Source organism: Paralichthys olivaceus, chromosome 14 (genome assembly GCF_024713975.1).
Source record: "Paralichthys olivaceus isolate ysfri-2021 chromosome 14, ASM2471397v2, whole genome shotgun sequence".
Classification (NCBI taxonomy): domain Eukaryota; kingdom Metazoa; phylum Chordata; class Actinopteri; order Pleuronectiformes; family Paralichthyidae; genus Paralichthys; species Paralichthys olivaceus.
Window position 1 is genome coordinate 21,372,117 of NC_091106.1, and position 27,985 is coordinate 21,400,101.

Below are 27,985 nucleotides of genomic sequence, written 5' to 3' on the forward strand. Positions count from 1 at the left end.
TCGAAACTGTGGTAGTTATAAAGGAGATGCACTGCAGCAGGCTGGAACAATGACACTGCAGTGATTTCCCAGAGGAGGAACATTAAATGGTGGAGTTGCTGGAAAAGTATATTTCTTTTCTGGGTTTAAAGGATCTCAGGTGGAGTTTGAGGGAGGAGCGCCCCCCCCCAGCTGAGTTCCCTCCAGGTGGGACTTCATCTACCGCCATGAATCCTTCCTGCCCAGGTTGTGATCCGCATCCAAGAGCCGCCCGGATTAGACGTCGAACCTGAAAGCTTTTCACTTACAGCTGAGTTCGATCCGAATGAAGTCCTTGATGCCCAGGTTTTCCAGAAAGACGCCGGAGGATGAAGTGGTCTTAAAGAGGAAGGAGATGTCGGCGCTCAGCTCTCCGTGGAATGTGGGAAAGTGGAGGTACGACGTCTCCTTGTCAAAAAAGGCAGCATTCCAGACATTTTCTGAAAAAAAGAAATACAATATATTTACAAAGAGTTCAGAGGAGGAAATGAGATGGAAAATTTTGCTTTTGCAATTACTTACTGTCTCCATGGCAACGGAGTGGTCCCACCCTGTAGGCGCCTTCTGAGCCGGGCCTGTGCACATCGCCCAGGACCAGGGATCTGACAGGGAGGGTCTCCTTATGGGTCAACAGGCCCGAGTCATTAGCCCTTGAAGGTAGAGGAAGGTCGAGGAGTAAACAGAAGAGGAATGTATCAGGAGGAAAAACATCAGATCACAGGAAGAAAAAAGATGGAGTTTTATCTCGAGACGGACAGAGAGAGAGAGAGAGAGAGAGAGGGAACAGAGAATAATGAAAAGTCTGATTATCGTTGTCATCGATGACATGAGAGGAAGAAAAACAGGAAGAAGTAGGGAAATGAAAATGGAGCAAAAAGGGAAAATGTATCATCATAAATGAAAGTAAACAGAGGATGAATCATTAAAAACGAATGAGATATTGTTCACAGATTAAACCGAGCCTTGTCAACATGATCATTAGTAAACTCTACCTGCCTGTTTGATTCAGTCGTCTACAGTGACCTTATGAATGAAACCAGGCAGGGCTGATATAAATAAGTGAACAGTACCACTCGGTGCGGTCAGCATCACAGTTGCAGCGGTGTTTGGGGTCCACGCAGTTCTGTCGCAGGCTGCAGGAACAGCGCTGGCTGCCCGGCGGCGCTCCGGCCCAGTAGGTTTGTCTCTGACCTTCACCTGGACCTCCCACCCACCAGCTGAGAGGGGAGCCGTCTGGAACACACACACACAGATTTGTGTGTTATTTGTATATTCATAAATCACAATCTGCCTCACAGGGCTGAACATCTGTGAGAAGTTCGCCATCCTCTGTCCTTAACCCTCGACTAGAGTGAGGAGTACAAAAAAAACCTCTTAACATGGGCGAACCCACATGGAGAGTTGAGGGATCCCTCTGTCAGAACACACAGATCTGCAATAGATGCATTTTTTTGACTCAGGCATATTTAGTGGACTAATATGTGAGTGTGTGCAATTTGGTGCAGAAATAAAAATCAGGATGTGGCAGATTTTAATGTGGTTTGGTTGTTAGCAGGATTGTGCAAAAACTACAGAACCAATTTCCATGAGGTTTTACGAGAGAGTGAGTCGTGACCCAATGCTGCGGTAGGTCGGGATAAACAAGAGGATCCAGAATCCAACAAGAGAGATGGGCTCTCAGAACGTCGTTCCATTTATTTCCTCTAACCACCTTTAACCCTAAATGCAAAGCAACAAATCCAAAGCTGGACACTCGGTAATACAATGTTTGCAAGTCAGAGTAGATTATAGATTCATCAACAAACAGCAGCCTCCCTGTAGCTTTTCTTTATTTGTCCATCAACTCCTGACCTGGTGAGTGGAGAAGACGTGACCTCCTGCAGAAGTAGTTCAGCTCCTGCTCGCAGTGCTCCGATTGGCCGATGATGGCCGCCAGCTGCTCGTCTTTGGACGCGTACTCAAAGTGAGTGGAGTGCCGAGTCTTTCCTGACGAAGGTCGAATTCTGGTCAGTTCTGTGTTGTTGTGCTGAATTACCGTCCACGTCACGTCCTCTGGTGGAGACAGAAAGACACAAAGCGTGTATTTCAATATTCTGTGTGTGTCTCACTCAGCAGGACTCACGATTGAAAGAGAGAGAAGGGGGAGAAACTGGACACCAGTGTGTTTTGATGCGTGCGTCAGTCACCTGTCATGTTGCAGTATATAAGCTGTGGTCCGACGGGTCCGCTGCCGTCCACGTCAATGTAATAATACCCCGACGTGTTGCCTTTGTGTTTGTACGCTTCACAGGACTGCTCGTGTATCGCTGAGGAGAGACAGACAAACATCATCATCATCAAATTCTACACTCCTCTTCCTGGAGAGACGGAGACATCACACAGACGAGTGTAACGCTTCAGTGTCGTCTAGGTATAAACTATGCGATACGGCTACTTTGTGTAGGAGAAAATACACAAAGCCATTGTTTTTCAGTCAGGATAGAAACAAAGGGTAAAAGATATTTCTCTGCTCTGATCTGAATGACCATTGGATTGTAATAAATCAAATGTTTAATCATTGAAAGTGTGAAAAGTTCATAAAACTAGTTTACTGCTTAAACACAAACAAATCCTGGACCGAACAAGTTTCGAGTGAAGAAGTCGCTCTATTAACTGCTGTGAACCAACGAGCAACATATTGATCTTTCTTGAGCTTTTTTAAATTCACTTGTCTCATGTGTCGTATCGACCGCAGAGTAAAACACTTCATCATCACCTCTGAACACTGAAGCCTTGGAAAAAACTTCTTGTGTGTAATTCATCGTTTTGGCAGCAAGAAGAGCACTTTACTGGTTTTATAAAAAATATATTTCCACTAGAGCAGAACTGGACAGTCAAGAGGAAAACACAAACATTTTGCTCTCCTTCTTCACCTTCTCCTCTCTCAGCTCTTCCTCTCATTCCCCTGCTCATCCTCTAAATCCCCCTCCCTCCCTCTGTGTCTCTCTGAGTCTCCTCAGCAGCAGCCACACAATGACGACTGCAGCAAAGAGGTCTGACCCTCTGCTTCGACAGCGTCCACCGGGACCTGACATTAACGCCTCATTAGAGGAAACACCTACATGCACATGCACAGAATCCACAGAGCGTCTCTGATCTCTGAAGAAGAATAATTGCTCTCACAGCTGTGACAGGTTGCTCCGCTGTAGCTGGTGCCGGAGCAGTTGCAGTGAAAGGTGCTCCATGACTGACTGCAGGTGCCTCCGTGTTCACAGTGATTCGGGGAACACCTGAGAGAAGGAGACAGGAAAGAGAGCACAAGTTTCGACTCCGTTACAATAATTTGCTCCAGTGGAAACTCACACTTTTACAGAGTAAAACTCTACGACCGCACAACCGGAGGGAAAGTCTAGAGTGAGTGTCATGCGAATGTATGCTTCCGCCCAGCCAGTACAGTTACATGCATATTTATTTTAGATGATTAAGATCTAATCAGTTCATATTTGAGTCTAACTAGTCAAACTATGAAAACATTGGCATGAGGCAAGAAGTGTTGAATGACAAATGAAAATGTTCAGGTAAACGTAGATTTAAAAGTAATAATTGTGTTTTAATAACAGAAACGTCCTCTCAAAGTTTTTTGCTTTACCTCCGATCACTGAAGATAAAAATAAACGTACTCAATGTTAATCCAGTGCCCTCAACTATAAACCTTACTTCACTGCACTCAGTATGTAGCTGTGGTCTGTTTATGGCTTTTATAACCTTAATAAAACTCCACCCACTGAGACTCTGTGACTCTTTTGTGTGTTATTTCAACAGTTAAATGGCAGAAAGGCGTTTCACACTTTGACTAGAGAGACTTTCACACTGGATTTTTCCTTTCAAGGACTCTGTTAATAATAATGAAACGATAAAATAGCATCAACTCTTGTACTTAACGGAGTTGAGAAATCATAACTGACTAACTCTAGAGGTTTTTCTCTGCTCAGAAATATTTTGTACTGTTATGCTCCTGTTAACTCATATTTCTTTTCCTTCAGCCTCGTGTCAGGATGGAGCTGGAGGGGCAAGCAAAACAAGAAAGAGAGGAGGAGGAGGAGGAGGAGGAGGAGGAGGGGAAGACAGAATGATGGAGATACTGTAGAGGGAGAGAGAAATAGAGGAAGGGGAATTGAGGGTGAGAAAGGGAGAGGGTAACCATATTAAGGAGGCTAAACGAGGTCAGCGATATGTGCAGAGAGACGGAAAGAGAGAAGCAGCGCAGCTTGTATGTTTAATCTTGTAGTCGGGGGGGGGGGGGGGATTCACTGCTGGAAAAGGCCTGACTCAGCAGACTTGTCAGACGTGAAACTTTGGTTTTTATCACCAATTTCTTTCTGAAAATAAGTTCGAATGAAGGCAGGTGCAGAACTTTTCTATTAACTCCACTGCTTTTAAATATATATATATATATTCAATATAAATTCTGATGGTCCATTGTCCATCCCAGGAAAATATTCAATTTTCAAGCAAAAGGGCAATGGGTTCATGGAGGGATTCACATGAGCGGTCATGCAGCACATATTTCTATATACTGTAGGTTGGAGGTGAAAATCCAATTTTCCAACTCGATATCTGACTGAAAGGAACGCTGCCTGGTGGAGTACGTGTTTACTACTTAGCAATGGGCTCTAATCATTCGGAACAAAGGTGGAAGGTCATGTTGTGAGAACGATGTGTTACAGCTCGCACACAAAGCAGCGGACACGGTGGACACGCTTGAATTTTCTGCATCACAGCGACGCACATCACAGGTCATGGTTTTCTTTCTGCTATTTGATTAAATGTGGTGACCATATTGATTCTGTCCAATGGTGGAGATACATGTTTTAATTAATATCTATGTAGGTTCAGAAGAGTTTTAGTCTCATGCATGTACGTTTACACCACAGACTGTGTACATGAGGATGAACGCCTCCGCTTCCTCCCACTGTGGAGAACTGAAACAAAAACATCCCCAATACGAACGCCACCATTTTATAGATTTGGAACCAGAGTCTGCACAGTTATCAGTGTACTAGGAACAGCTAAGATACTGCAAAGCCCCCCTAATACTCCCAGGCCTCTGGTCGAGGACCCATGTTTGAGGAAGACACACACATCTGCACATCTCAATCCAGGCTAATTAGTGACTGTAAAGTGGGTATAGAGTGGTATTGATAATAGAATAAACAAGCAATTACAAACTTTAACACTGATTGAATTTATTAGAGGTTTTTCTGTCTCTGTTGAACTGCAGCAAATAAAAACTATGCAAAGATGACGACAACAACTATTTGTAGCAGAAGCAGAAGCAGAAAGCAAACCGGCCGAACAGAGATCTTTTGCAAACATGCCAATATCCTATAATTTCTCCAAACTCACACACTGAGACAAGGCAACAGTCAGGGCCAAGCAGATAAAAACACTGGAGGCAGAATGACGATTTGGCAGAATAGAAAAATTCTATTTTCTCTGCGCTCATTTCTTTCTGGTCTCTGTTGAACAATAACGCTAAATGTATGTGTGTGTGTGTGTGTGTGTGTCCTGGACAGTGAAACCTCTCCCTAACCATCCATACAGGAGCTTCACACAAATAAATCACATTTTCAAGAGACAAAAGAAAACTAAACCACATTACAGCCCAGTGAGAGAAGCTCCACCTCATATGATGCTAAATGATGAAAAACAATAATAACACCAGGACTGTTTTCCTGGTGAGAAAAACATTTTGTGAAACACTGAAAACTGTTCCCATAATTCCCTCTGTCTCCAATCCTCTGCTGTCTAATAATCCATATGCAACCCAATTTCACAGGAAACCAGTCATGGAGCCTCCAGGGGGAGATTAACAGGATTTACAAAGAACAAGTGACAATTAAATCAAACATTTTAACAACATTGCTTTGCTCCTTTCTGACAATGCCCTCTGACAAATCATTAAGCACATTGAATATTCTGCACTAAACTTTTCCTGGATAAATTTAGGGAAGGAAAACATTTTTTTTAGCATTTGCTCAGGTCGGTTTCCCCGATAGAAGATGCTCCAATAAAAACACCAGCATCAGAAATGACGAGTACATGAATCCAATCCGATAACACATCTATAAACTATATTGGTTCCACCCAGATGAAACAGGAAATGAGAGCGGCGAAGAAGAAGTGATTTTCAGTAATGGAGCATTAGCTGAATGAATGCAAGACTTCAGTTTTCGAGAGGCAGCAGCATCAGTGATTCTAGTAATCTCATCAAGTATTTGAAGAAGTCCAAAACGTTGGATATTCACATTTAAACGAAGCAGTAAATTCAACAAAGACCGCCTCAAAGAAAGAAAGATAACTGACACACTTGTCAAGTTCAGAACTGTGTATATCAAGATTTATCTCTTCGTGTTCTTCTTTAGTTATGACTTTCGAACTGAATAACAAAAGAAGTTCGATGTCGTTCATTCTCTGTGTGTATTTGTTTTTCAAGGGTTTAACCTGAGCAGGGCCATGGACAACATGAATCAATCACTACGTCCATAACTGGTGAGAAGCCTCCAGCTGATAAAATGATATGAGTTGTACTTTTTTTGTAAAAGTCCAGGTAACGGAATCTTTAGAAAAAAACAAATGGTGCTTTGAGGTCTGACCTGTCGATGATGCCACACATGTCGACCTGCAGGTGACTGTAGTTTCCCATCAGCCTCTGCTGCACCTTGATCAAATCCAGCTGTTGGCTGTCCACAGTCAGCAGCCGCATGCATCCCATGAAAACTTTGAAGGGGTTCATACACTCCTGGTCGCTTCCTTCAGAGGGACAACCTGCGCACGAGAGGAGAGGAAACAACCCAAAGGAAACCGTGTCATGGCCTCCACCTAAAAAACTTTCAAACACTCCACCTCTGTCTGTGTTCAGTTATCCATCTCTTTTCTTACCCCCGAAGAAGAGTTCAGTTGTGGTCACCACAAATGAGGGACTGGCCTGAGCGGCGCCTCCTTCGTCTCCGTCCACTGTGATGGTCAGATGTCCTCGTCTGGAGGTCAGGACCACTGAGTGCCACTGACCGTCATTCAGAGCTGAACCTGAAGACGCACACAGATAAACACAACTTTCACCATCTTGATTTGAACTGAATCTTTTAACTCAGTCAGTTGCTAAACATCCTTTGTCTGCATCTATCCAAAACAAAGAGTCGTGAGAAGACCCAATGCTTTATTTAAATCAGAATATTCCTTCTTTAAGCACAAGTTACTGCGTCTATACTTCTCATTTATGAAAGCAAATATTGACTAGATTGAGATTTAAGTGTACAAAAGGTAAATATATACAAATATACAGTATATAAAGAATCAAGACTCCAGGATAATATGTAGACTTTAAAGTGACCTGGAGTGAAAGTGGCGGAAACAGCAGTGTGTGCAGAAACGCAAGAAAGTTCAGTGTCCCCTCTCGTGGTCGGACTGACCTGCGTTGAGCTCCAGCGGCGCCCTGCCAGGCTTGTGGATCTGGAGGTGGAGCACAGCTTTGCTTAGGTACAGCCAGACTGCACCACCATGGTTTGAGAGTTCAAAGGTCAGCAGCAGCCCCGCCTTGTTCCACGTCCTAAACTGAAGCCCCAGGGTCATCCCCGTCGATGACGGCTCAGCAACTCTTGGCAACCGGAGGAAGCTCTGGGGGCCAGTGAACGTCACGGCCACGAAAATGGGCTCAGCACAGGAAAAGGTCACGTTGCCCTGGGATAGATCGAGAGGAGGGGTGGGGTGGGGGGGTATGGAGAGAGAGAGATTATTTTAGCAAAAGAGGGAAAACAACATAATGCATGAATATAAATTAATTTTCGAGGGTGCGTGGCAGCGGCCTCACGCGCTGAGATCCAATCAGCAAGTCTCCTTAAAGAGAGTATTACCATAATGATAATAGCCGGGCTTAGAATAAGCACCAACGTCACCCAACAGCTTTCTAAGGTCACGGAGGAAGTGTGAAGAGGGAGAGATGGAGAAGGAGAGGAAGAGAGAGCGAGAAATGAGGTGGGCAATTAAATAAGTGGGAGCAGTTGGCCGTCTCTGTGAGGGCTCATAGTTTGGAGGAGAGGTAATTACAGTAAATCCAGAGCCGGGGCAGCAACAGTGATTTGTTACATCCCAGGTTCCCTCTGGGCGATAGTGAGTTTCTGTTTTCACTGGAGTATGCAGCACACAGACACATGATCAAATCTAAAAGCTCTTTGTGGGGTCGTTAAAGTGACGCAGGCTGAAGAAGGGAGAAGTTAAACACTTCTGCATCTCAAGTGCATTAGCTTGACATACACACACACTGACAGAGATAAGTTAATAAGTTCACTTCACTTGCATTTTATGTTATTTTACTGTGTTTGCACTGGATCCAGCTGCAGACATGGAGCATGTAGTGACCACATGTGGTAACATACGCACATGTACAAGCTTCTCAGTCGCACACTGTGAGTCAGTTTACCTTCACAGCGACCAGCTGGTCTCTCTGCTGAGCAAGCTCCACCAGGTTCACGTCGTTGTAAATTAGGTTTTCCAAACAACCGCAGAAATTTCTGTCCGACCCGAATGACCTGCGAGAGCCGAGGTCGTGGTCGGCGCCCACGCTCATCTGTACAGAGGGAGACACGAGCACACGGGAAAACACATGAGGAGGAGAACAGGTGGGAATTCAAATGTTTGTGAGCAGCACACACGTATTACTATCTTAGAGACAACACATTATTTATTTATTTACAATACATTTTGGAGCAGAATGTGATTATCGGCAAAATGTCGTTATTCTGTTAGACTAAGGCCCAAAAGTCAAAGTGGTCCTCATAAAGATAGAAGTACAAGTGCACACACCTGATCATGGTCCCAGTGGGTGAGTCTCGGAGGAATCTGCAGCCACTCTGTGCTCTTGTCCACCGTGAAGTTGAGGTGATTACTGTGCTGCTCCACTGTGACCTGGTGCCAGTGCTGATCGTCTAACAGGCTGCCCAGAGACACACGGTGCCGACCGTCTGCAGACGAACTCCTGCCTGGAACAACAGAGGAGGACGAGGAGATGAAGAAGTGGTGACAGCAGACAGAAAGAGAGGACGAGGAGATGAAGAAGGAGAAAGTTGATAACTTGACAGAGGCAGATTGGGACAATAATTCAGGCCTGGGATTCTGGCAAATCGTATATGTTGATGTATATATAATATTAAATATTATTTTAAAAAGTCCTTGAGAGACGACACAGATGTTTCAGCTCACTCGTTCACGATGACCCCCACTGTCTGCATGTCAAATGTTTTCTTTCTTCTGCTTGTCATGGCTGGACGACTACAGACACGTATTTAAGTTTCCTGAATTCTGCTCTCACATCTTTAAATTTCCGCAGCACTGGAGGCATTTTCCTCTCCACCTCCTTCGCTCTGTGGGAACAAAGTGAGCACCACATCCCAGTTTTGTCTTCATGACCTGGCAGCAACGGGTGTTTTCAAAGTTTCTGAACTCAATACTTTTTAAAGTTTCTAGCAGGGATCACATCTCAGAACCAAATCAACAACTGCCAACCGAGTCACAGGCAGAGAAGGTGGACAGGCATAAACAAATACTGCTGGTTCTCTTGGAGTTTTGGCCGAGAGCAGGGTTTTAAGTTATTGTGACGATGGAGCTAAATGTCCCGAGTCATTAAATATGAATCTGAATTTGTTTAAAAGGAGACAACGTTGACTGCATGGGAAAAGAAAGAATGAGAGAGAATGAGAGAGGGAGACGAGCAGAGACCGAGTCACACGTGTTAATTCATCAATCATCATTGATCTAGCAGACAGACACTTGGCATCGCAGAGGGAGAAACCAGAGGCGGGGAAGGAGACAGACGGACGGAGAGGAGGAGGGAGTGAAGCGTGGTCAATCATCATTGATCAGCACACTGATGTACCACAGAGAGAGACAGAGACGAAGACAAAGTCAAATGTATTTTAAATACACGTGACTCTCTAAATTTTAGTCATAAGACTTATACTTCATCATAACTGTTTCCTAGAAATTAGCTTAGGTTCGATCTAAAGCTGCAAATAAGTTTTGAAAGAAAAACAATTCAGAATCAAAAAGTTCATCAATATGACAAAACATTGCAAAGTCCCAAAACTTTGAGATTTTTCGCACATCAGCTTATTATTATTACTTCTTATGAATAAGTTCTGATAAAGTTGAACAGTGACACTTGACTTATATCAATATTTATTCCACAAATGGTGAATAAGTCTATCCTGACTTCAGCTGCAGAATATCAGTTACTGGAGATGCACCAGATTAAAAATGCAGCCTGAGGGTTTGGACACACGATTTTCAGTTTCTGGTACAAGTTAAGTGAAGAGAAAAAATGTCTTATGCTACAGTATTTCTTGTATTCTAATATAATTTTGTGTTCTCTATGTTTCTATAATCTGGGTAATATAATGACGTCTGGTAGAAAGATGGAGCATAAATATTTGCTAACAAAGTAGAAGAACAATGGTAATTTGGAAACAGCCGGTTTAAGAAATGAACTTGTCAGATGTTTAAGTGAAAATAAATCATGGACTGTAAATAAAGATGGATGCTGTACTGTGTGAATTTTAGGTAGTTGTTATCACACTGGGTTCAAGTGTTAAAGTTTTCGGTACATTTGGTTTTAATTACTTAATTTGATGCTGAGGCCGATTCTGGGTCGATATGACCTCATCTGCACAAAATGCAACATCGATATCCGTCATGTTGTGGATTCATTTGCGGATATTGGCAGGAAGTGAAGATACGTCCATCTTTATTTTTGTTGGACGTTTGGGAAACATTCAAAGTGTTTGAGTTGAAACAGAAGTTTTGTTTGTTTTACCTGCAAAGTGCAAAAGGTTTAAAAGGAAAGATATAAAAACGATTTGGTTGTAATGAGGTGCAGAGCACGTTCTACCCTACAGATATGCAGAAAGATGAACCTCTTGAGGTGCATGTTTGTGTTTGAATTCCAATCACATTTACCGGCTCGGTAGATCCATTACCCACGATGATAATGTTTGTTCCGTAAATGCTCTTCACGTCTAAAGTTGTTCTAAAACTCTTTCCCTTTGCAATTCCACAATCCTTAATGTTTTTACCGATGTTCATTTTCAGTGAGTATCCTCAGGATTCATGCAGCTTCTCTCTCCAGGAACTTTTCCAGACATCCGATGTTTTGTGACTCCAGAAGCCGCTAGAAGTTCCTCACATCCATTTCACTTTGTTCAGTGTGAGCTCCTGTGTCGGATCATTCCAGAAAGCTCCCCGAGGCAATATCACCTAATCATCATCTGTCTGCCTCTGCATTACAGCTCCTCACAGCAAGTTTGAATCTAATTTAGTTGGAAGACATTGACAGCTCTTATCAGATGACAGACTGCTGTAATGTTTCAGCGTTTTCATTATATTCCGCTCGGCTTGGATAATTGAAGCGACGCACGCAACCAGTCAACACAAGTGCAACGTGCAACCTCTGAACCGGAGGACATCTCTGAGAGTGTTTGGAGACTTTTAAAATGCCTAGTCACTTCATTTGTCAGTTTATCAGCAGGATTACGCAAAAACTACTCAACTGGTTTTCTTGAAACTTGGTGGAAGGGTGAGTCATCGTCCAAGAAAGAAACCATTCAGTGATAGAAGAATTCCTTTAACATACACGTGCATGATGACAATATATGTAAATGCAAGGTGGTGATCAGCATTGGTGGAGGTATGTAGTCTCCATGTGTCCTTCTAGTTAGAGACCTTTTTGTCTCTGGTGGTTCTGGCTGCAGCTTTTCTGTCTGAAACTGGAGAAGTGACCTCCAGTGATGGAGCTGCTGCACGTGAAGACCTGCTGCTGGACTCAGTCCTCAGAATCGTGACGTCGCGTTCAAACAGTAAGAAAAAGAGATTTCTGTAATTAGTAGATAGTGTGTGTGTGTGTGTGTGTCACTGCACACGAGTGGTCAAATAACAACCTCGCACAGGGCGCATGTTAAACGCACGGGTCTGTGTGGCTGCGATGAGTCAGTGGAGGGCTGTAAAATCAAGCTCAGCTCGCTCTGCATGGCACGAGTGTTCTGCCTCTTGGATGAAGGCTAAGCTGTTTATTTACAACGCTGTCAGACGGAGCACTACCGAGAGACCTCCCCATAAATCACCATGGATAGAGTAGAATAACAGGGTAAGTCAATACTGCAGTATTGAACACAGCAGGGAGCCCACCATTCACTGTGACACCTGAGCCGACAGACTGTATCCAGAATGAGTCATCGTCCAAACAGAATCTGTTTTCCCAGCTACAGTCGACACGGAAAACAAATCCAGCCTGGGAGTAATTCAAGTATTTTTCAAGAGGAACGTTTACTTATATTTTAAAAATACAGAAAAATAAAATAGTGCAAGACCACACCAGTGTTTTTCTAGGTTCTGCTGCTCTGTCTCACAGTCCAATGATGATGATGATGATGAAGTCTCCTGCAGGAATTGAACCTTTAGCCTGAGAACTTTTAATACGACCACAAATCAATCGTCTCTATTTCAGCAGCTTCTACATGAAACTCTGAGCTTCGCGGGCAGCGGCTCTCAGCTGCTCCCTGTGGGATGAATGTGAGACCTTTCCTTCAGGTCATGAGTTCAGTTCATGGGTAAACTCGGGAGATCACGTTTACTCTGCACGTTAGGAAGACGTGACCTCAACACCAGTTCACAAGCCTGGTTCACATACTCACAGTGTCCTGCTCAGTGCAAAGATACGTTTTTATGATTTTAATCTTGAAATGAGCTTAAACAGAGTGAAACATGTGCATGAAGGTAACTCTGTACTCCAGGACACTGCAGTGTGAGGACTTCACCTGTTATTCTGTGTAATTTATATCTGGATTTATTGAGAAAAAAAACAAACCTTAAGCTTTTTGCTGTCTGCCTTTCTAACACATTCATTATTTTCCCCTAACAAAAGCTCCTCCAGAAGGCAGAGTGGCGAACATTGATCCGTGCTGTTTCCATTTCACATAGAATAATCCAGCCCTACACACTTACACTGTGATGAGTGTATGGCAACGACAAAACAGGATACAGCGAGTGGATTCATTTTAATAAGCCAGGGGATTCATTTCAATGGTTTGAATGACTCCTGGAAAACAGAGTTACATTGTTTTGTGTTTAATTCAGCTGAATCTGACCAATGCAACAAACAAACCACTGATTAATGGTGGTTATGTCAGGCATCGTATTTTAGAAAGAGTATAAACATACCATTTAAAAAAGAATAAAAACCAAAACTGTTTTAGTGCCATAGAGCAATGCACTGGAGTAATAAACTGCTCATGGGAAGCTACGCTGTGGTTTATTAATTATATGTAGGTCTATCTATATGTGTATAAATGCATGTTTCAACTATATTTGTTATTTTCTTCACATTATCAGTGAAATCTATGTTGTATATGGGATTCTTAAATGTTTGGGTAAGATTCAAGTCTAAATTTGTAAAAAAAAAACTTTGCAGTTAATGAGGTTCTTTAAAAAATGTTTACAAAATCTTGTTTTTCCTCAATAGAAGTGTTGTGTTGTGCTTCATCATGCAGAGGAATCAGTGTTTTCCTCAAGCTTCTAACACAACAAATTCTGAAATTGCTCTTCCCATACCGAGACTGCTACATACCGAAATGTTTTAAACCTCACAGCTTCTGTATGTAGCACCAACCTTGTGTTGGAAATTTCAATCTGCGATAACCCTGAAGGCAGAGACCTATCAGAACTGAATGTGCAAAAGTGGTGGAAAACCCGACAGCACCAAAGCGTATACAGGACGTACAGGAAGTAGATGGCACCGACATGAGAGCAGAAGCTGGTGGTCAGCGTTGTCGACCACTAAAAGCTGTGACAGCAGTAAAACAGCCACGGTGGTCTGGCAGCCTCACAACTTATTGAACGATGGTGTGAAGCAAACAACCACATAATGAAAAGCGTGTTATCACAAGCACTAAATGTTTGGCTCCGGGACAAAATCTCCTCCATCTCATTAGAGACTGAAACATTTAAGAGTCAGTTTGCAGAACAGGTGTCGAAGCTTCACCTGGAAAGTTTCATCAAGAACAAACTTTCATTTCAAAATGAATTAAGTTCATAAACCAACACAGCAGCGGAACGACGTAAGTATTTCAGACTTTTACCTTTCCGCAGAACGAGCAGAAGCTTTCCCTTCTCTAACTCCAGGGTGAGGCTGTGCTCGCTCCGACCCGCCGCATGAAGCAGCGTCCCAGAATTCCTCAGGGTTTTGAATTTCAGAGAGATGCTTTCCCTGGTCGCCCGCCTCGGCCCGGGACTCGGCTTGTAGAGAAGGCTGCTGTGGCCATCGAAGCTCACCACGTCAGAGTCTGGAGAATAACAAAAACACACTTCACTCACACACTCAAACAATTAACTCCTATTAAGAACAGTCGAAATTATCCTTAACTATTTGTAGACTTTCTAATTTATTACATCGTGACCTCACGTTTCTATGGACAAAGATGGATGGCTGCTTCAGTGACCTCAGGTTACATTTGACAATATTTAAGATTATTGTCAGTTTGGTTTATTATAAGATTTATTATACATTTATGTAGATGCAAAAGAAGTATAAACCATAATCCTGAATCCTAATCCTCAAACCTTTTTTACGTTGTACAGATAAATATGTAGCGTACATCTGTATTCAGAAACACATTCAGCCCTGTATAAACCATGTGACCATAATCTGTCACACAGGTTGTTGAAAAAGTAATTCAACAAAGTTTAGATTCTCCGGCGTCCTTGAAGATCTGCAAAGTTATTTTCTTTCACAATTCATGCCTCTTCTCAAAACACATCTATTTAAATCTCCTCTCTAATCTGTCTCCTCCCAGAGGAGCTGTCAGCGAGTTGCTCAGAGAGAACTGAGATCCAACGCTCCCACTGAATTTATCATAAATAATTTCTCTGCACCTTCAACTTAACAAACAAATAAATTCTGAAAACATTCTGGATTCTTCTGCAGAAGAAAAAAAAAATGAATGAAGTGAATAAAACACAGGAGACTTCTGATCGAGTTGGACTGATTTATGAAAAGCCTCCTTTTTCACTGCACCTTCATCAGCACTGGAATAAAATGGACAACCCTTTAATTTGACCTTATTTTCATTCATAAATAATAAACATTATTAGTAAATATGTTTCAGTGTAAGTGTTAGGTCGTCTATAGGATGGAACTGTGTGTCTGACTTCTTCATGACGTCATTAATCATATGTGGGGACTGTCTCTATTATTCGGGGCGATATCAAGGTATATTTTTGTTGACGGTTGTCATTAAAATGTGACCAATCAGCTCCAAAAGTTAATCATCTGGAGAGACGCACTAAAGTGATATTTCCTCCAAGTTTGGGTAAAATCCATTCATGTGTTGTCGGGTTATTTTGTGCACAAACACACACACAAACCAAACAACACAACACTGTTTTATCAGAAACACAGATGAAATCACCCTGAGCGACAGATTAGTGATAAACTGAATGCAGACATTCTGCAGAGGACCTCGTGTCTGAACGTGAGAAGTCAATTGCGTCTTTCTTGTCACTCCAAAGAAAATCACACTCGACTGTAATGGTGAGTGTTTCTGAGCCGACGCTACAAATCTTCCACCCACACTGAAGCATCAAATTAGAAATGTCATCTGGAGCGTTTGGTGCATGTGGCCCTCCGCTGCTGACAGTGACGCAGGGAACCACGCAAACCCAACATTTTAATTAAACAAAAGTCAAAGCCTGGAAGTTTCTCTTTCCTCGCTTCTCGCTTCTTCACCTTTTGGATGAAACGATGAAGTGTTGCCAGCGTCCTCCGAGTCTAATTAAATCCTATTTCTCTGAGCTGTTAAATCAAACTGAACCAACAGCTCACTCCCTCAAAGATAATAGATTCTTTCACAGGAGTTTTCTTTTATACACAAGATATTTTCATCGTTTTGCAGTGAAGTTGTCAGAGTTTTTTTTATTTCGCTTAATTTGCTTGACTCTGAGGAAACTGTGTCTCGGAGCAAACAACTGATTAACTTTTTCCACACCTCACTGACATTTCACTTCCTAATTCCTGTGATAAAATGCCAGACACAGGAAGTGGAGAGCTTTCGGTCATGGCCACAGCTGGTGCGTCCTCTCCTGCCTCCTCCACACTCACTCCTTCTCTTCTCGTCCTGTTTCTGGTTGTTCTGTCTATTCCTCACCGGCCCAGCAGGAGCCAGGTGGACGCACACGTCTGTCAGCCCTGATCTGCCGCCTCCGTCAGACCTGCTCCTCAGCTCCTATTTGTTTGTGTTTCCATCAGAGTTGGAAAGAAAGTTCAACTCAGGTAAAAGTACCAAAAATCTACTCAAGTGGAAGTAAAATTAAAACAAGTCGATTAAAATTTAGTTTAATTACATTATTTTTTTTGTATATTCCTTAAACTTAATGTTACTTATTACTTGCAGATGCTTATTTCTGACTCCTGCTGCTGAAACACTGCAAACTTCTCCATTGTGAGACTAATAAAGGATTATCTTATCTTATCTTATCTTAAAGTTACTGCATTACATTTTAAGAGGAGAGTCTCTCTGTGAGTCGTCCTCCACAATCTAAATCCAACCTCGCTGCTCGTTCACTACTGTAAATAAAGATGACACCTCCCACAGAAGTGAAGCCAAATCATCTTGATTGCCCCCTGGTGGCCGACTGGAGTGTAGGTCATAAACGCTGTCTGATCCAAAACAATATAACCAGTTGACTCAGCTTCATCTCATAAATCATGTTTCTATGGTTCTTCAAACACCTCTGAATGGAAAGAACAAATAGCAGAGTTACGTTTTCAGTTCATGTCTTTAAATGAGAAAAAAAAAGGGAACTGACTGTGGGGACATCCGTACGTCTCCAGCCTGAGTCCGATCCGTCCGTTAGGATTCCAGTCCAGCGGGATGAGGCGGACGTAGCGAGTGATGACTGGATGCTGGAGCTTGTGCTGAACCACGCTGTCAGCGTTACTGTTTCCTGGAAAGGCCTGAGACGTGGGAACACATGAGCGGCAGAAGGTTACCTGGAGAAAACACTTGCCCATTGTAGACGGAATTTCTCCCTGTAGATCTTCATTGCAGTCAAGCTCAGTCCTAAACAAGTGAACATGTTCTCGTATCTGTTCATTGGAGCTGAACTGCGATCCCCACGGCGCCGCGGAGAAGTGATACGTTTGATTTTCCCCTTAATGAAGGGAATATTGTGGAGATAGGGCCACGTTCCCGGTGAATGGTTTCTCAATCAGGTAGAAAATTAGATTTGTGAAGCACTAGGTGTAGTTTTATGGGTATTAGACGTTTTGGTAAACACTCGGTCCACGGAGAATAACATTTATTAACCTCTGTGATCCACTGCACAATCTTTCTGGATTTTTGTTTTTTGCCTGTGAATTGGATTTGCTCTTAAGCCTGTTTATCAGTTCTCTTTACAAACCACCTGCATTTCTTCTTTGAGAAAATGTTTGGTTTTCTTGGAATTCTGCTTCTTTTCTGCAAAAAACAAACTGTCGTAAGATTGGTGATAAAAATCCGATTGAAGACGTTCACCTTCTCACTTCTCACTTCTGTCTGCTGCACTGTAAACTATCCTGACCTCTGGCCTCTCTATAGAGGAAGAGCGTTTCTCTACAGGAATTGATTTCAGTTTGATATTAGGATCATGAGTGAGTCGAAAGGTTAGAATATAAGATCAGAGAAGAGCACAGAAGTACTGTTGCATAAGAGTGGGACTTCTCATCTGCATATTTTCATGCCTGTGACGCCTCTTCTGAAATGTAATTTGACTTATTTAAGTAAAACGTCATGATCTGAAGCGTATAATTCTGTGTAACACTAATCTGACGCCCTTGAACAGCTGAGCCTGTCAGATTCCTGTGACTGAAGAGAACAGCGCCGCTCTGACTTGATCACATGACCTGAGTCGACATTTTAAATCCTTCAAAGGGAGATTTTAATTACACAGAGAGCAGGTTCGACAGAGTCTAATAATAGAGAAATAGAAAATAATAAGGATTTTTTCTGTCAAACTTTCTAAATACATGGACACACCGACATTTTACAGGAAAATCAATGAACATAAATTAACAGTGGATTTTGAAACGCACCGTTGATGAATAGCAAACAGTCTTGAGTGATGACACTTGAGGAAACGCAGGGGCAGCGTCCAAATAGAGGAAGCTACTGTAGTTTATTATCTCTGTTGCACCAATCGCTTTTATTGAGCTCATCTGTCAGAGAGTAAACGACTCCACGCAGACGGAGCACAGTTATGAGACAGGAGTCAATGATACAGAGGTCTTACAATTGAGAGAGAAAATTGAGATGTGGTGTGAAGGCTGCATAAAGCAACGGTCAAAGTTTTTAATTTATTGATCACGTTCAGCTGAAATTACTGATAATCTAAGAAAAGCTGCTAAACCGAGGTTAATGCACAGAAATATGACGCTTTGACCTTAAACGTCTGAGCCCCATCATACTTTAAAACAACTCTAGAGCTGTTTTTAAACTCCAGAAAATGTCTCATCGCCTTCCCAAGTTGACGTCATCAGCGTCCTCTCTGAGATATTTGTTTTTTTCAGTTTGGAACCCGTCACTTGCGTCGAGGTTAAATCTCCTCATCATTTTCTTGATGGCATGAAAAGTTCTAGAAAAACGTCTGGAGCAACTGACTCAGTGTTCATATAGTCTCTCACTCACTGAAGTGAAGTCAACTTTTCACATCTTCCACCACATCTGAGAGCTGCTCAATCAGAAAAGAAAGAAAGAAGCTAGTTAAGAAAGCACAGAGAGAGTAATCGCTCCTGAAATGAAATGAAAACTATTTTCACTTTGGAGGAAATTGTTAAAGAAGCTGATTGAGAAAACCTGTGAAACACTTTCACTACGGATCCGTTGACTAAGTCAGCGAAGGTAAATGAATCCCACACGTATTAGCTGAGACTTCACAGCTCCACTTATACACTCAGTTTCTAGCTGTTGTCCAAGAATATCCCGTATCTGGATTTCAGGATGACACTCAGCAGAATCCGTTCCTGCGCTACAGAGAATGCTGTGATGTTCTTCCAATCCCTTTACCTCCATTAACACACATATTCCCTGGTTGGAAGAGTATATCCTCCCAACACCATCTGCCCATTCACTTCCTTTGTAGCACATGTGAGGAAATAGAGAAATTGGCGAACGAGAGGAAGCATTACTCAGGCTCACTGACTCTGGCCTGTGAGCTTGAAGGAAGGAGAGACGTCTGGAAGGAATTGTGACTGATGAAGCTGCTCAGCAGTCAACTCCGTTCCCCGAAAGCCATAATAAACCAGGCCGACTAATATGTGCAGCTTCACAGGGACTTTTGAGACATGCTGCGGATTTATCCCGATTTATGCTGAGTGTGAAATCAACAAGCTTTTAAGCTGTGGGTAGCTCGTTTCTGTTCTGTCTCTGAGGAAGTCTTGGGCTGACATTAGATTTACCCTCACGGTGAGAGTCTTACCTCCCTGTTTGTCACATTTTCGGTCTTTAGCAGTTAGTTCGAGGTGACGCTGGACTCACTCCATCGCTACGTCCTGTGCGATGCATGACAAACAATGCACAACCTTGCAACCAAGCTCAAATTTGGTTTGACTATAAATGAACTAATATATCCTCAGAAGAGTTGGTCGAAATCAAACAGTGTACGTGCAGCTTTAGAGGATTTGCCTCGACACAAAGTTGAGTTATTCTTGTTGAGTTTATCTGAAAACTTCCTCAGATGATTTTCTGAGTCTCCTGAACACTGAAGACTCAAATGATGTGCAACACATTTGTTTGGACGATTAAATAAATATCGTTTGAGATCCTGCTTCAGTTTTCATCAGCACGCTCAAACATCACGCAACAGCACATCGGTAGAATTATTATTATCCTTCAAATGAAAATTATTGCGTGAGAGTGGTTTCAACATAAACTCCTGACACAGCAGTGAGTATAAACTCACCCATATGTTGTCCTCCTGTCGATACTGTTTCCAGTTGTGTCCCGTGTCACTGAACATCAGCAGGTAGGCCGTCAGCCAATCAGAGCTTCCGTAGCGACCTTGTGTGGCAACCGCGGAGATTTGCGTGCGTCCGCCGAGGTCGACCTCCAACCACTGATACCTGTCTGAGCTCAGAGGAGACCAACCTCCAGCTCCTGGAGGAGAGAAACACACATGAACAATTAAAATCGAAGTTGGGAGCTTTAAAAAAAAACAAAATATCACAATGAAGGAACATTGATCAATTAATCCTGGAACAGTTTCATCATTAAAGGAGGAAATAATAATTAAAACATCGCAACCAACTCTCAACTCTGACTCCTTTGAAATGCAACCACTGTGTGAGCCGGAAACAAAAGAGCGTTCACACAGAAGCAAATCCATGCAGAGTTTTCAGTTGTCTCTTACAAGAAGACAAATCTTAATATCTAACGTCTTTCATCAGACACTAACTTTTACATGGTTCCTCGGCCCCGAGCGAAGAGGCTTCATCAACGTCTTTCTCTGATGTTTAATTTGCAGCAGTGAAAAGAGTTTAATCTGTAGCTCAGGGACTGTTCTGCTCATACTACAGCTTGAGCGGAGCTGCTGCTGCTGCGGCTGAGGCGTTGTTGGTGGACACTGCAAACCTTATACAATATTAAAAGTAGCCGGTTCATTGCAGACCTTCATATAATCTGAGTAGCAGGGCAGAGGACCATAAAATGAAGACGCTTTAAATAATTAAAACACCACAAGGTGTGTGTATTTGTGTGCATGTAAAAGTGCTGAGTCATACCAAAGGGACATTTTGCTGCCAGGACGCCGTCTTATACGCCTGCGTGTGGACGTCTGCTTCATGTGCATTCTCTAGACCCTGAGATCAGTGTTCTTCACTCTTACTTTACTTTCTTTTACAGTAAAGTGAATTCATTCCTTTACATCCTTTCATTTCTCCACAGCGTAGATTCCTGACGTTAAAGGTTCCGAGTGAAGCACGATGGCGGATGTGTGCATCACGAGCACGTGGGAAAGTGCGACTCACGTGCCCTGGTTCCTGCTGACGGAAACCTGACCACAGCGACAACTTTAACCGAGGATTTCTAAATGCAGGGAGAAAACTTGAGCGAGCAGATGTGGACGAATGAGCAATGCAAGTATTTGAAATATTCACGAAGAAGAAGAAGCATGTTTGTTAACCCTCGAGGAAACAAGTGACTTACACTCAGGGTAAACGTTTGTTTACGAGAAAACTTGTTGTGTCCTTCACTATTGGTTTGAATCACACATTATAAAGTTGGACGACATGACGGCCATCATAAATCCATCCTCCTCCGTGTTAGCATATGGAACTGGGACAAAATGTTGGTTTGAATCCGTCGTTTGATGCATTTAAAACAGTGTGAAATGTCTTGATTGACAGCTGAGGCTGACTCGTGATTGGTCGAGCGTGTGCACCAGTGGGACCTTGGCACTGAGGCTCCGTCCCCCGAACCCCACCGTGCAGACTCTGGCTCCAAATGTGCAAAATCTACAATGGGAGATTGTAGAAACATGTCGTCCATCTTTATGTACAATCTGTTTTTTGAATCCCCAAGCGTTTCCCCCATGGTGCATTTCTGCATCTTATTCCCACAGTCACTGTCTCCTCCTGCAGCTCATCAGGGCTGCTATTATCTTGAGTCCCGGGCAGTGGGAGAAACAATCTTAGCTCTGAAAACCCCGGGTTGCAGAAGGATGTAATTGGTCATCACAAAGAAGTATCATTATGATAGCGATAAGTTAACACAGGACATAATTCATGCTGATAATACAGCAGCAGAGACGTGTATTTAATTTTAGAAGATTGCTCACTTCAGACTCTGAGGACATATCTAATTAATAAGTACAACCACAGACTGTAATCAGTGTCACCATTTTGTCGCAGCAATTTCTTTTTTGCTGACAACCATAGATTAGAAATTCAAAATATACGTCTCTGTTTAAAAACCAACTTTTAAATCTGGGCTGTCTGCCAGTTCGAGTCACTTGGTATCAGTGGAGGCTGAGAAACGACCCTCAGGAAATTAAAAAAAAAAAAAATAGTTATATGAAAATGGTGTCTTCTTCAGTATCTTCTCACAGGAGCGAGAAGTTTCAACATTTCCACCACGGAGGAGGAATCAGACTCAACGAGCATCATCTCTGAGTCATTAGAGGCGTTTCCTCCCCTCTCAAGGCAGATATTAGATTAGACATGTTACTACCGCGCAGTTTATTTTGATTTATTTTCTGAACCTAATCCCAGAGCCGAACCCAAATCTACCCCCCCCCCCCTGCAGTTAAATGCGATGCAATGTCCTCTGCATATTTTCAGAAGTTAGAAGCAGGTAAATCGAGAAGTCTTCGATATCAACTGTTGCAGGAGACGCAGCTTCAAGCCTGTAAACATGTGAGCTGGACAAGAATCACAACAAACTGCAGGTCACTGATAAAAAATGTCAGGAAGGAAGATGACGGACACTTTCTGTCAGCATCACTATATCAAAATGGACAAATTGATATAAATTTTCTCGGCACGCTGCATTTAAAACTCCATTATAAAACAGAAAGATTCATTAAGTACTAGGAGAATATCATTCTGTGGAGGGATTTCATTCATCAAGTAAATTGCCAACAGACTGGAAATGTGCACGAGAGTGAGTGTGACAGTATTTGTGCTTAATTACTTCTTTGGCTTTGCAGTCAATGGCTTTTTAATCTGGACGATTAAATAAAGGATGTGGTTTGGGGTCAGGAAGGATTTTATTTTCATTATGTTTTTAAACATTTTCATTGATTTCCCAGAGAATAATTGATGAATCTTCATTTAAAAATCATATTCAGGGAACTAATATCTGTGAGTGTCTATGTAGGTGCAGATAAAAATCCAGATCTGAGTTTAAATGTGGTTTCATGAGGTGCTGTAGGTATCTGCTCAACTGACTGTCATCACTGTTAAAAACACATAAATTGTTGAAATGCAACTTTGACGGAGGGAGAAAAACATTAATCCTGTGTTTGATAAGCTTTTAATGAGTAATGCACTTTTAATAAACGATGTCCCTGACCTCCACTTCAAGAATTTGAGCAAGATTTGCATTCCTGACAACGCTCCTGTACATTAATGCACAGGCTAATGGTGCACGGGCTGAAGACTTTACTGCAGCGTGAGCGTGTGGAAGAAGAAAGAACCTCTTGATGTGTCTCTTAAATGAAGCGGTGTGTTGTGCTGCGTGAGTCTCTGCTCATTTTGTTTGCAAATTAACTCTGAATGAAGAGGCTCCTCAGAGAATGACTGCAGAGGATGAGAAGCATTAGCAGCAGCTGGAAGAGGCATAAATGAGCAGGGGTTTGATTTCTACAAAGAACAGCTGGGATTCAGTAATTAAAGCAGTTTTTTAACATCAATGAAGTCTTTGGTTATATTGTGGTTTCCTCCTGAAGTGTGTGTGGCTGCTTTCAAATTAGAATTATTGAGCAGTCTACTTCAAATCTAATTCAGTTCAAATCTCAGGCAGAGGATTAATAAGGCGTTGCAACCTGTGAGGTTTTACTGTTAACAAGAAATTATTGAAAAGGCTCCTGATGAGCTGGAGACTCGAAGCTGCACCGACATGAAGCAGAGGAACGAGTCAGACTGTGTTTCAGGGAACATTCGTGGCTCGAACGTTTCACCTCAGAGGGGGTGTATACCTGCAAATCAGCTGCATGTTTATAAATAATAATAATGAACTTTATTTTATAAAGACATGAAGACAAACGATGAACACAAAAACAGCTGTAGGAAATGAAAATCTCTATAAAGGTCCAACGCTCATAGATATCAGCTCCTTAAACGTGCCTGACTTTTATCATTAGGATCCATTTATTATTTCCTGGGAAAACAGCGATGGTGAAGAAAGAAAAAATCCTGGATTCACCCCCTGATCTGTTCCGTAGATTTTATGTCATCTTATTTACAGACAAACAGAAAGGGGTGAAAACTACTTGGCAGAGATGATAAGATGGAAAACCCTGGTAAGTAAAATGTGAGATGAGATAAGACACATGATGCATGAACAGTTTTCTTGCGAACAGGCGAAGGACAAAGTGCTGCTGGCAGAGGACTTAATGAGTGTTTACATTCACAATCAGTTTCTTTGTCTTTGAGCCAGAACAAAATCTGAATCACATCTCCGTCGTCTTGTTTCATTTCTTTATCTCTTCTCTCTTTTTAGCTGTACAAGAAAAACTGACTCATGTTTTGCCATTCACATGCATCTGAACTTTCTTTAGAAGCATCTGATATTTCTTTACGCTGATCGGACTCAGATCGGTAAACACACGGGGAGCTGACTGAAGTGTGGGAACACAGCGGGTGTGTCTGCTCACAGCTTTCGCCATCAAACGCACCGAGGAAACATCAGTTTGTCGGCTGCGCTTCCTGCCGCCTCCCAGGTGGTGAAAATCACTCAGATCCTCTGTTGTGTCGCAGACAAAGACGCCACAGTGCTCCCCTCTGAGTCCTGCCTCAGGTGTGATTGTCAACCAGCAACTCTTCCCACCACAACTCTTTTCTCACACCGTCACTGTATCAGCAAGTGTTCTTTATTTTCTAAATTTACTTGTGACTTATAGTTGTGATTATTTTGCAAAACGTGTAATTTGTTGACAGCACATTGACGCAGACGTCAGCGCTGATGAGCAAAAGTTTTTGTCTCTCGTTGTCTTTGACACCTTCGTTGCAATAAGAAAAAGCAAAAGCTAAGGTTCTCTCCTCTTGCTTTGTTTGTTAATTTGATAATTAACCCTGTGAGACGTCTATGAGTTGGTCCGAATCAAACCCCCATTCGTGTTTGAGCTTGTGTGCCGTGTGTCCTGCATGGAAGCGAATCACGAGCTGAGTCCATCAGACCAGAAGCAGCATCCTTTATCTGCACAACCGGTGGAAACATCAGAGATAAAAGAACAAAAAAGCAGCGAGAAGAAAAGATGACATGAATGCTGCGATTATTTATTGATGTTAAGCTGCTAAATTTTACATGTGGATACTGAGGGAGATGGGGAGGAGCTGAAAGATCCCACCGAGGCTCCGCTGAGATGTACCAGGCCTGAGGGATTGTTTCTTACCAACAGTAACACCCGGCTCCTTGATGATCCGTCAAACACTATGATGTCACGCTAATCCTTTTGGTTTTCTTGCCTTTATCTATTTTTTGACAGTCAGTGGAAAGAAACAGGGCGACGCTCAGGCTGGATTCAACCCTGGGACGTTTTAGTAAAGAAGACGGGCAATAACACACACCTCCAACAAGGCCAAACTGTTTCCTTAGTTTCATTTCATTTCATTGAGATTCATGAATTATTCCCTGGTAAGGTAAAAAATTTAAAAACAGATATTTCAATAAAACGCTCTTGCAATGATAGAGAAAGTCCTAAAAACATATGCATAATTCTTCTAACAACCAAGCCAATGGACGGCGGTGAAAACAGGGTCCAGGTTAATTTCCAGAAACTGAAAAGCCTGACTGTCAGTATAATCTCTTTAAACAAAGTATTGCACTTCAGCATCCTGAGGTTTAGAGGAGACACGTGTGCAGAACTCCAGACTACACTGGTGAAGTATCTCCAGCGCTCTGGTTGTTTTGTGAAACACAGATTGTGTGAACGTGTGCTTTGATATCTCTATAAATATGGAGAGAACAGCTGGAAGAGGTCGTCTTCAAGTTAGACAAGAGAATAACATCCACCTGGTTTTTAAAACGTGATTCCAGAACAAAACACACAGAAACTCGACCCTGGCATTCATTTGAATAATTCCTGTTGGCAAGTGGTCTTACTTATCTAACCAGACTTTTCTGTTTCTGTCAACTGTTCCCGGCATTTCATTGTGTTCATGTGAAAAGCTTTGCCTGCCTTGTGCATGTTGATGCAGCAGAAAGCAGAAGCTGTTTGCAGTATATTCTCCTTGCATGTGATGGTTGACACTCACCCTCTCTCCGGTTCAGCTTAGCGAAGCCTGGTCCATGGCTGGCAGACAGCTGTGAGGAGCTCCTGAAGGATGATGGGAGTAGATTCGACACCAGCGAACTGTGACACACCTCTGTCAATCACAGAGAAACAGGGAAATGTGATGTTTAAAACATTTTAACTTTGCATCAGTGCTGGTGGTTTGTTGAAAAGAGGAAAACTCGTGGTTTCGCTGAGAGCCACATGTATTCGTGAGATAAAAACACTCAGAGAAATTCAATTAATGAAAGATCTTTGGTTGAGATTTCGTCAGACGTGGCCTTCGGGCCTTTGATGCTGGATTTCTACACATTTATGGAACTTACACTGAGACGTTGGAATTTCATCTGGCTGTCTTTAAAAAAACTAAAGGTCTGTTTGTGCCCTCAAACATGAACCGTCATCCTCAAACAGCAAACTGGCCTCGAACCTCACTTTACATTTTCAACAAGAAGAACCCAAACTTCACGTTGTATATTTGTTCTGCTAATGTGACGGGCGGTTTCACGTGTGTACGTAATGAATTATTCTCTTTTCTCTGCTGGATTCAGCCATGAAAGTTTAAATATAAGGATAAAAGAGGAGGAGAGCGAGAGAGCAGCATAAATAGTGCATGTGCTGTACATTGACATTTTTGGTATTTAGACAATGTGCAGAGCCTCTCAGAGGAAGGTACCAGAGAACTTCCAGGAACTGCATGAATAAATGGAAGCAATGTGAATAATCATAATACCACGATCTGTAATTAAGATGCTGAAAGCTGTGGAAGCACCGCCATGGGTGGAAAAACAATTATTAAGCCGTGAATTGCCTCCCACTCCTCAAGGTCTCAACCTCAGGAGAATATGTGCGGAACATCTCGTGTGCTCGTACTGAATTTCATTTCCTCACATTGTTGTAAAGCACATAACAGAGTAGTAACTCGCTTAGCCTGAGATGTTGGCGCCAATTACCACCACCATGGAGATTATGTTTTCATTAGGGTTGGTCGGTCTCTCAGTTTGTGTGGAGGGGTATTTCCCAATCCAGGATTTTTTTTCCCCCACTTTTGATAACATGGAGGGTTGGGTCATTAGCTTTAGCGGAGGTATGCACTCTCCTACTGCCTTTTATGTAATCGATTAGGAGAAAACGGCAAACGAATCGATTACCGCACCACTTTGATAAATGTTTTTTGGAGACATCAGTCCTCTGACATTAATGGGTCGCTAATTTGACGTGGCGTCATTCATTAAACTTCCTTGCATCAGACTGGTGCACGCTCAATGCCCTGACCTGTCTTCCTTCCTCCCAGCATGCCTCTCTCTCTGTCCGTCTAAAAACTGTCTGTCTCAGGTTCAGGACATGGATGCTGAAAAACAATGTTTTCAGCCCATCACCTGTCACTCGTCAACATTCCTGACATTTATTTTTTTTGTGTCTCTAGTCTGGAACTTCGGAAACTTGTCTAGTCAGAATTGCCAGCGAGTAGCTCAATGTACAGTTTGTGTTTAAAGAGACTCAGTGTCCACTGAAAACAGGTCAGTGGAAAATAAATGTTATAACTAATAACTCCATCAAAAGCTATGTTTTTATGTTTAAAGTGTTTAATTCTAGTGCATGTAAAAGCTTAATTTATTTATTTAAAAATATCACATGGAAATATATTTTATTAACTGCATCTCTAAATTAAAGCCAACATGTCCAAATTCGCACCAAATTCTACACTGCACGTCCTTTGGCCCTGAACAATACACATGTCTAGTGTGAAGCTGATAAGATTAATGGTTCTCAAGATGTACGAGCCACATACACACAGAGAGTCAGTAGATAGAATATAAACCTGACGTTATTGTGAAAGATAAACAGTGGGAACGAAATGACAAGAGAATAAATGTGTTGTTGAGTCATATGTTGACACAAATGAATAAAAGTACACGTAGAA

The 27,985-nt window shown here is 42.3% G+C and overlaps 1 protein-coding gene across 2 annotated transcripts in view; it reads right to left on the reverse strand.

The window, feature by feature from the left end:
• The window catches only part of LOC109630990 (contactin-associated protein-like 4), a 66,991-nt gene that overhangs the window by 10,018 nt on the left and 28,988 nt on the right, over positions 1-27,985 (reverse strand). For both annotated transcript variants that reach the window (XM_069538910.1, XM_069538909.1), the window contains exons 3-17: positions 26,045-26,155; positions 20,035-20,228; positions 16,906-17,053; positions 14,181-14,384; positions 8,860-9,035; positions 8,477-8,623; positions 7,470-7,737; positions 6,940-7,086; positions 6,654-6,825; positions 3,181-3,287; positions 2,205-2,324; positions 1,870-2,070; positions 1,089-1,251; positions 541-668; positions 288-458 (exon numbers count right to left, since the gene is read on the reverse strand). In XM_069538910.1, the coding sequence (XP_069395011.1) occupies positions 288-458; positions 541-668; positions 1,089-1,251; positions 1,870-2,070; positions 2,205-2,324; positions 3,181-3,287; positions 6,654-6,825; positions 6,940-7,086; positions 7,470-7,737; positions 8,477-8,623; positions 8,860-9,035; positions 14,181-14,384; positions 16,906-17,053; positions 20,035-20,228; positions 26,045-26,155 (2,457 nt within the window). The remainder of the gene's footprint in view (positions 1-287; positions 459-540; positions 669-1,088; positions 1,252-1,869; positions 2,071-2,204; positions 2,325-3,180; positions 3,288-6,653; positions 6,826-6,939; positions 7,087-7,469; positions 7,738-8,476; positions 8,624-8,859; positions 9,036-14,180; positions 14,385-16,905; positions 17,054-20,034; positions 20,229-26,044; positions 26,156-27,985) is intronic.